The sequence below is a fragment of the Anomalospiza imberbis genome, chromosome 20, assembly GCF_031753505.1.
Source record: "Anomalospiza imberbis isolate Cuckoo-Finch-1a 21T00152 chromosome 20, ASM3175350v1, whole genome shotgun sequence".
Classification (NCBI taxonomy): domain Eukaryota; kingdom Metazoa; phylum Chordata; class Aves; order Passeriformes; family Viduidae; genus Anomalospiza; species Anomalospiza imberbis.
This window is the reverse complement of record NC_089700.1, coordinates 11,305,034-11,314,905: the sequence shown is the minus strand read 5'-3', so window position 1 is coordinate 11,314,905 and position 9,872 is coordinate 11,305,034. Positions and strand designations below refer to the sequence as shown.

Below are 9,872 nucleotides of genomic sequence, written 5' to 3'. Positions count from 1 at the left end.
GGGCGGCCCGCGGTGGCACCGTCCGGTGCGCGCAGCCCCGGCCGCCGTGGAGCCGTTTTCTAGCCCCGTGAGCCGGTAGAGAGAACCATCTGAGGTAAAACTAAAGCTTTCTTTTGTCATGTAATTAGTATTGCAGGATCGGTTGTAAATTTCATATTAACAGTTTGAAAGGAACTTGTCTTTTACGGTAGCTGACATTGATGAATGGATTTGTGGTTTGTCGCTTTAATTTGTGGCAGTGTCGCTACAGTCTGGGGCAGGACAGCATGAGATACTGGGGTTTTAGAACAAAACGGCATGAAGTCCCATTGCTCTTACATTAACGTCGTGGAGAACCACCACTGGGAGTTTCCTCGGCTTTCAAGGTGACTGAGCACGTTTTCAGAAACATGACATTCTCTCTGCTCTGCTTCTTTTTGACTGATGTTACTTCTTTATCGTTCTGTGATCTTTTGGAACACTGTCAGGTTTCACTCTGAGAAACTCTGCTCTGATCTAAACTACAGCAGAGCTATACGGAGGGGATGCGATTGTACCGTCTGATGTCAAGCTCTTTATCTCCTTCATCTCCTCTGTCTGGCTCCCAGTATCTTTTCTCCCAGGAAAGAATATTGTTGACATAAAGATGGAGCATACTACTAAGGATATTTTATGACAGACATTTTAGATAGCCGGATACTCAACACACCTCTCAGTTGCTTTCACAATCTTTATGCATTTCCACAACAAATCAATTCAGAATTACTGTCCACAGCTCAGGGAACCATCAAAAAATAATGTACAGCGAACACGTGTTTTTTTTTTTTCCTGATAAATCTTAACAGAAAGTGGGTGAAGTGAGGCACCACTGGCTTGTGTGTGTTGGTGTGTTGTGCCTTCTCCACCCGGTGCCATAGCACCAAGCTGCTGGCAGATGTAGCTGCTGTGGTCCCCACAGCAGCCAGTTTGTTTGCCTTCCATGCAGTTCAAGCCACCTCCTGCAATATTTAGTCGCACATTAAAAAAAAAAAAAAAAAAAAAAAACTCTGCTGCTGCTGAGAAGATTGAGGCTGAAAGACCTTTCCTAGGGAGGGAGAACTGAGGACGTGGCACTTTGCCAGGCTTTGAACTTTAAAGCTGTTCAGTCCAGGAGCAAGATCACTTGAGAGGTGTGTTAGGGCGAAGGAAGTTAAGGGTGGCTGTGCTGAATGGAGTGTGGGCAGAGATGTGTGCTGATGAGCAGTTGTGTGCATTTGGGCTCAGGAGCTGTCTCAGGAGCACTGGATGAGAACACTGCAAGAATAGGAAAATAAATTATAATCAAACTACTTTGTGCAAATTTGGGCACTGGTTTCACCCTCTCTTAAAGAAGTGTCCTCAGTATGCTTTGTTCTTCTTCTTTAGTCCTTTCTGGACTTTCCCATTGCCCCATTTGCCTGCTGAATTTTTTCCTTCAGCTTTTCAGGTCCGGTTTTGGTTTGGGGTTTGGTGTTTTGTTTTGTTATGTTGTGTGGTTGTGGGTTTTTTGGGTTGGGTTGGATTTTCTTTGTGGTTTTTTTTTTTTTTTTTTTCCTAATCATCATTAGAAAAAAAATCACCTAATCAAGCATTAGAACAGACTGCCCTGGGAAGTGGTGGAATTCTCATCCCTGGATGTGTTCAAAAGGCATGTGGATTTAGAAATTGAGGATCTAGGATGGTTTAGTGATGAACACAGCTGTGCTGCATTAACAGTTGGACTCAATGATCTTAGAGGGCTTTTCCAACATTAATAATTCTGTGATTACATTTCTTTTTACAATCTAGATTTTATCCATCTCTCCAGCCATCTTCTTGAAAGGTGTTTGCTTCTCCAACCTCTGTGAGGCTATTTATCTTTTATATTTGTTCACTTTCCTCTTGTTTTCTGTGATTACTTGTTTAGTAATTCCATCTTTCTCCACAGGTCTCCTTTCCCTTCTCCTTCCTATTGACTAGTCCACCTTTTCCTGTCAGATCCACTTCTCTCCTCCTAAATTTCACTCACAAATTCTTCTGTTTCTTCATTCTACCACTCCAAACACATCAGCACATTCTTCCCTACACATCAGCAAAGACTTGGGGAACTTTGAGCAAAAAATATTTTTGTCATTTTGTCATCGGTGTCATTTTGCAGGTAAAAAGAACAAAATATTTCTCATCCTTATAGACCTGTCTTCTCCCCTTCTTGCTTTGGCAGCCAAATAAAATGCTATTTCTGTTTTCAGGTTCCCTGTTCAAAGAACTCACCTGCATTATATCCAGAAACTTTCCTAATAGCAATGGCCAGACTGTTGCAAGATCCATCTAAATTTCATCCCTCAGAATGGTACACTGCAAACAGAATTCAGCATGTCAGTACAGAGTCCCAGAAATCCAGGTCAGAATGCATGATAGCTGAGAGTTGGAGGCTGGTGGATGAAATAGAAAAGACAACTCAAAAAACCCAAAGCGATGTCAACAAGAAATTAGGTAATCCCATGTCTTCTGCAAGGGTCAAGATGTGTTATTTGAGCTATATGTTCAAGAAGGACTTAGCAAATTAGTTGATAATGAAGAGGAGTATATGTCAATGCCATGCTTGATGATGTCATGAAAAAAATCAAAAATATTTTATAAAATATTTTGAGGCAGACTCTTTATAACAAAACACACAAAAAGCTCTCTTAACCCAACCTCCTGACACAGGGTTGCTAAACTGTTTCCACACAGCCCACAGCACTACAGGCACTCCACTATAGAATAAGTCTATTTGTAGCCATATCTAAGACCTGAGCTGCAGTCCCCTTGCTCATAAAATGGGACCATATTAATACATGTTTGTTATTTTGATTCTACAGAACAGAGACGGGAAGAAATAAAATTCTGGAAGCAAGAATTAGATAACAAGCTAGAACAAATTGTTCATGAGACAGAGATACTGTTGATTTTCAAGAACAGACTGGAGAGAGCTTTGGAGGGCTGCAGAGAGCCCCTTGGCATTGCCCAAAAGTGTCTCCTGTACAGGTGAGCACTCAAGGAGACAAAAAAGTCTAGGTAATGAACCTTTAACAAATAAGAAAAAAGACTGCAAACTAAAGGCCCACCTCTCTTTACAGTGGAGTCACAGTCTGATTTAGGTGTTACAACACTGGGGAAAGTGGAACTTTATCATCTTCTGTTCGATGCAGGCATTTGAACAATGTGGCTGATGGTTTTTCCTTTTTTCATGTAGGCAGAGGCGAGTTGGGATTGACTTGGTGCATGATGAAGTGGAACAGGAACTGCTGAAGGAAGCAGAAGTCATCCAGGGGGTTATTGCTTTACTTGAACGTACATTGGAACAAACAAATGAGCAAATCAGGTGCAAAGAGCATAATAGAACACTAATTAGATGAGAATTAAGACAGCCATAATACTGACAAGTTGTAGGGTCAGGCTTAGCACAGGTCCTAAGTTATCTTCAATGCTAAACACTAGCAGGAGGTCAGTCCTAATTCATACCACTCAATCAGTGGTGGTGAGAGGTTCTGCATGTAGAATTCAAAGTACTTGCACTTGATCCTTGGTCTTCTCATGATTCCGTCCTGTGTCTTTAATTTCAATGAGAATTGTAGCACCAATTTATAGAAAGGCAGCTTCATACTGTAGATTTTGTGACTTGACAACTAAGAGTTCTTACACAAAGATTTTTGTAACAGCATTTGAATTACCTAATGCATGTATGCATGCATAATAAGGATATCTGTGATTGCCTACACTTGGTCTGAGTTTGGTTGTTTTTTCTCCTAGACAAAATCGTTCAGCAAAATACAACCTGGACATGGATCTGAAGGACAAATTCACAGCTTTGATGATTGATGATTACTGTGCTAGCTTGACAAACGACACTCCTCATATTATATATGTTGATAATGCAATGAAACTAGAAGGAAAGTAAGTGGTTCTTTAGTTCAACAAATATATGGTAATTATACAGAGAATATGGGCTGTCCCAGTAATAGCAAGATTTGTTTTGTGTAAAACAAGCTTTATCTTTTGCCATCTAATTTTTTCTTATACTTCTGTCCATCACTTTTGTATCTGTGTAATATGTCTGTGAAATAAGCCACAATAATTATGCTCCCAGTGAACTACAGTTTTTAAAAAGCTTTTGAAGCTCAAAGGAAGAATTTCACATATTGCTTAAACACAGAATAGATTTACTGATCTTAATTTCTTTCCTCTCCCAGGGTGTCCCAGTGGGGAGAATACTGGACTGGGACACATGAGGTGTGGAGTCAGTTTCTGACTCAGACATTAACCTGTCAAATGTGCCCATTCTGCATGGGTTAGTTAGTGTGAAAGGTTTAAATGGAAAAATAGCTACCACAGAAGAATGGGCTGAAAAGAGGAACTATACTGAGAAAGCAATGTGTGCAAGAGCCTCAGAAAATCACTTTTGCTATGCAACAGCTGGCAAACTTGCAACACCAAGAGGCTGACAGCTCTTGCTGCCAGCACCAACAACAGGATATGTAACTCAGACCACACCCAGGATGGTGTTGCCTTCTATGTGCAAATGACAATTACAAGTTTATATATTCACCCAATGAAATAAGGAATGAACCCTCTGGGGAACTTTTCAAACCCCTGCCTGCAAGCCAAAGCTGCACAAGGATGACCCTCCAATTCTGGGGATACAGTTGGGGCTGGGCTTCTCAACTATTGTTCCAGGCAGGTACTGTAAGTGTCATACAGGTGAACTGTGTGAGAGAATAAGTGACTGTGTTGTGTAAATAGCTACCTGCTATTAATAGTAACAGCTTTATTAATGAAAGATGTTCTAAGAAATATTGGTTATTTTGTGTGTTTCCCCCCATGATAACTCAATCCTTTGCCAGGGGAAAAGAAAGTAACAGCAAGGCTGCTCTATGACTCTAGCAAATTTGTTTTCATTCGACTCTCATCTACTTCGTTACAAAATGATTGTGACAGAGTCTTTTGTATCTGTAGCACCTCCCTGGACATATGGCACTTACTGGGACATGCAGTTAAAAGTACCACTTTGTTCTTGATTTTGTGGCATAATTACAGATTTATGAAGTCATAGAGGGCCTGCTGCCATCTGTTGGTGACCTCTTATTTTGAATCTCTTTCAGTTTTGTTAGCCCTGAGGACTGGATAGATTTCTCAAACATAAATTTTGAAAAAGCTGACAAGCAGCGAAACAATTCTTTGGCACTGAAGGCACTAATCAATAGCATCCTCTCACAGACAGCAAATGACATGCGCAAGCAATGTGAGATGGTGAATAATGCTTTTAGAAATAGGGTGAAGGAAGTCAAGGATGCCAAGCACAAGCTAGAGACACTTCTTGCAATGGTAAGTCATACGGGACAGTCATTGAAAAGTGGAAACACAGGGCCTGGGTTATCTACTATCGATTTCCCAATTCAGTGGGTTGCACTTATCTGCCACGTTTTCCTTTTTGTTCCCTTCTCCCTTCTCTGTAAAAGTAATTTTAGATTTTTTTTCTCAGCTCTGTGTGCGCCACCACAGAGAAGAATTTCTGGAGTCACTCATTCAATCTAAATATTGCTGGAGCCATTAATAAAGTCAGAATTTTCCTTGTGATTTTTAGTTGCATGAGGCTCCTACAGCTTTTTCAGGATTGTGATATAAGATAATTGATAACAGCAGGGTCAATGTGCTCAAAATTTGACACATGAAAAATGAGTATTAATATTAAAAATTAATTGCTGAGCATAAATTTCTGGGTTCACTGAGAACACTGTCATCTGCTTTCCAGTGAAGGAATCATACTCCTGGCTAAGCTTTGCAAAATATCATTTGATTAAATAAGAACATAGTGAGTGTTAGTGTGATTGCTACAACTATTAAAGATGATGATGATGATTTCACACATTGTAAGAGCTAGCGTGCAGAATTTCATTGTTGGATTTGTAAGGTGATGGATGAGACTGCCGCACAGGAGAAGAACATTGCAGCCTTAAAGAAAGCAATTGCTGATAAGGAAGGACCCATAAAAGTGGCTCAAACCCGCTTGGAAGCGAGGAACCATCGCCCCAATGTGGAACTCTGCTATGATGCAGTGCACAGCAGCCTGATGAGTGAAGTTCAAGAGATTACCAAAAATATTCAAAGGCAAGTGGAAATGATGCAAGAGGAAAATCTGTGGTATTGGTTAATTTAATGTGTCAGCATAACAATGGGTCCCAACTATTCTCCCTGAAAATTAAGAATTGCTTTTCTCTTAAGGGCAGGACACTTTAAGGGAAGTTAATGGATAGACTTTAAGGGAAGATAATAGACATTGTCTCTATGAATCCCTTTCCATCTTTCTTTTTCTTGCACAGAATTCCTAACTCTTATGAGATAAAGAAACCTATCCATGTGTTTTCAACTAATGCCTGCCTCTATTTTCCCTGTTAGATTAAAGGATGCATTGGCACAGGCTGAGACAGAGCTGAAAGGCCTGAGCCGCCGACAGCTTTCCTTGGAGGAAGAGATCAAGGTCAAGGAGAACACGCTGTACATTGATGAAGTGCTGTGCATGCAAATGAGAGAGTCTGTTTGCATAAACATTTACTGAAGTCATTATACTGTGAGACTGTGCTCCAAAGAACCAGCTCCTGCTGAAATTATATTGACAAACTTCCAAATGTATTGGCTTGGCTCAATGCTGTCTAGTTGTGCAAGGTAATTAAAACAGACCTAGTACTTACAGCTGAGAACTATCTAAGCTCTAAAATGTTTGATGAAATCTTCTACTTGGCAATAAAATTCCAGAATAATGAGAAATGCTTCTTCTTCCATGTTTATCTCATGTGTAACCAATGATATCTTTTGCTATTGAAAGGTGTCAAAAGGCAACTGTGTGGAAACCAGAGCAGGGGTGTCCTCATAAATCACTTATTGGAAAGCTGGGCAAGCGGGAGGGATGTCTCTCAGGACTGCCCATGCGATGTTTTGTTTTTATCTTAGCATCTGCTGCTAAGAACTAGACAGTATGGGCAACTTAACAGAACCTAACTTATCTAACTGATACACTAGATAGTGTATCTGTCTGCATCTGAATCAAGATCAAGTCAAGGCTGACTTTGGGAAAATCACTTGTTCACCCCATGTCTCAGTTTCCCTATTCATAAAATGGAAACAATGAGATAGGCTTCAGTGGTAAAGTGTTTGAAGCTCTACAATGAGAAGTGCTGAAAAAAGAGGAGGGTCTTATTTTTATCAGAGATGCCTGTAAGGGTGGAAAAGGGATCACTACTTCCTTTGGTTCTGGCAAAGAAAAACAAAGTAAGGGCAAGAATAAATAATGCTGGAGACAAAGGTGTCCACTTCCCAAGTCCAACATTTTAATGCGTGGAGTTTAAAATTGTCCCTTGCCTCTCTCTTGCTGGAATGATAACTCCCTTTCAGAGGCACTGCTGTCAAAATTCAAATCCCTTACTAAAGCCCTCCAAAGGATCTGTTAATGCAGATGTTACAGGGTGTTCTTTCTCTTCCTGTAGTTTACACCACTGGGTAGGTGATGACAAAATAATTCAGTTCTGAGTCAATCAGGTACTTGAATTTCCTGTAAATATCAGCCAGCAGCCGATCCTCTTCAGTGCTGTCATCTTGGGCTGTATAAATCCTGACCTGTGTGCACAAACAGTAGTCATGTCTCTCAGATATAGGTAGCTCAACCCATTACAGCTCATAGCTACAAGAAGCGTCTGTGGCTAATAAGGAATCTGGAGAAGCAAAATTCCTTGAATTAGAATAGAGTCTTGAGGCTTTACTCTCTTCCCACTCCCAGCTGACTGAGAACATCATCTCCTGCCAGAGAATTTTTGGGAGGTGTTGGGAGGAATGGGTTAAATAGCGGAAGACTAGAAAGGATTGTAAATCACTCAGGTGACCTTGCAGATGGGAGTAGCCCTTGATCACCCAGTATGAACACCAGCCAGTGATCCTCTGGCATGGACCGAGTTTAACTGCGCCTCTATCTCCACTTGTCTGTGTCTGCCTGGGGGTTGCTTTGGGGATGCCTCAGTGAGCAAATGAAGGGAAGTAAATTTACTCTTTGTCTTTTAGTTGTGGTTTTGTGGTTGTCCCAGCTGTCTGCCTGTGCTGACTCAGACAGGAAGAACAAGGTTCTTTATACCCCCAGAACTGATGCATCCCTGGGATCTGCACAGATCTGCGAGGACCTACTGAATTCAGATTGTAGCACAGAAAGTAGCATGTCAGCATGGTTTACCATCGCTACAGTTGTGGCCTGGCCCCAGTTCTTTGGGCTGTATACATTTGAATGGGACCATCAGTGCAAAATTAGCACTAATGACTTTTCATAGTCTTCTGGGGTACCATTCCATGACAATTAGTACCCTGCCTTAGATTAAGGCTGGATAAAAAAAAAAAAAAGTTGAAATTTATGGAAACAAGAAATGCACCATAAGAAGAAGAAAAGATGCAGATCCCTGAGAATCTGTTTCCAACTACAAAGGCTCAGCTATTTCTATTTTAATTTTAAAAACAGGCATGAAAAAACAGGTTAATAGCACAATTAAGCTTCAGTCTGCTGTTTGTCTTTTGGCCTACAGTTCTTACGTCACACAAAATCTCTCTGCCTGTACACATCCTGTTTTCAATTAGCACGGTTTCTATTCTTAGGGATTCCTCTGCCCACTCTTACCAAAGTACCAACACACATCCCCAGCTATCAAGATAACCCTTAGAAACTGAGCATGTAGTCTGATTTACTACCTGACTCTCTCTCTCTCTCTCTCTTGTATTTTGTACCCCCAAGAAGAGCTCTTTGTTTTAGGAGGTCTCTAGATCAATGTCCAAAAATCCAAACCAAGTCTTAAAATATGGTGGCTGAAGATCCAGTTTGCTAATGAGAAGAACCTGAAATTTTGCTATAAAAATTGAGAGTGGGGAGGACACAGAGGAAGAGGTCTAATGCTTCAGCTACCTGGAAGCCCTGAAGTCAATGGACAGAGGAAAGCAGAACAGAATATAGGGCTGTAATACATAGAAACACATCTGTTAACAAAAGATGTTTATTACACTGCACTCATCATTAGTGTGTGAATACAAAGCGGCACAAACACCATTGTGTGGAACTTTTTTAAAATCAGAGTTCTTATGAATTTGTAAAAAGCATTTGTAAAAAGCCAGTGGTGAGATTCAAGAGGCATCCTGCAGTGTTGGGTTGGCTTCCCCATCACTATAAGCCAAGTCATAGCTAAGGAGGTGTTTCAGCTGTCAGCTCTGAGTTTAATTTGGCAGGTGGAAAACAAATATTTGGAAAAAAACCAGATGCTGCTACAGTTGTTTCTAGAGCAGTTTTTTCAGGCAGAAGTCATTTAAATATAAATGAATACTTTGCATGTCCTGTTTGCCTCTCGGGTAAGAAAACAAACAAACAAACAAACAAAAAAACCCAACAAAACAAAACAAAACAAAAACCCCACCAAATCAAAACAAAATCTCCCACCGCTGAATCCATACATCCTTTGCCCGCTTTGCTGCCCGATTTGCTTCAGAGGGCATCCCGGATGGTTTACGGTCCCATACGGATAGTTACACTAGCTGCCTCCTCCAACAAGAGCTGCAGAAGCCCGTGGAGTAAAAGCAAACAAACAAAAACCTTCTAAGACTTTGACGGATCATTACCAGAAGTAACAGGAGCTGTGGCTTGGATACCCAAGTGGGCAACCCAGCCCGAGTCCTTTTACTACTCCAGCTGACGCGGATCTCTGGGCCGAGTCCGCAGAGGCGCCAGAGCCGCGGCTGTGCCGCCGGGCCCGGCCCGCTCCCCCCGGCCCGGCCCGGCCCGGCCCGGCCCGCTCCCCCCAGCCCGGGCCGCTCCCCCCGGCCAGGCCCGGCCCGTTCTC

The 9,872-nt window shown here is 41.6% G+C and overlaps 1 protein-coding gene across 2 annotated transcripts; it reads left to right on the top strand.

Moving 5' to 3' along the window:
- The first annotated feature begins 8 nt into the window (after window positions 1-8).
- On the top strand, window positions 9-6,783 carry TEKT1 (tektin 1). Of its 2 annotated transcripts, XM_068210824.1 has the most exons (8): window positions 125-215; window positions 2,226-2,469; window positions 2,838-3,003; window positions 3,212-3,340; window positions 3,769-3,912; window positions 5,118-5,340; window positions 5,927-6,123; window positions 6,412-6,783. In XM_068210824.1, exons 1-8 carry the CDS (start codon window positions 201-203, stop codon window positions 6,569-6,571), a joined length of 1,278 nt encoding a protein of 425 aa, XP_068066925.1. In that variant the 5' UTR covers window positions 125-200; the 3' UTR covers window positions 6,572-6,783. The 2 variants fall into 2 exon arrangements, with proteins under 2 accessions (XP_068066924.1, XP_068066925.1); XM_068210823.1 differs by lacking the exons at window positions 125-215; window positions 6,412-6,783 and adding an exon at window positions 9-94 and having other exon boundaries at window positions 5,927-6,182.
- The last annotated feature ends 3,089 nt before the right edge of the window (window positions 6,784-9,872 follow it).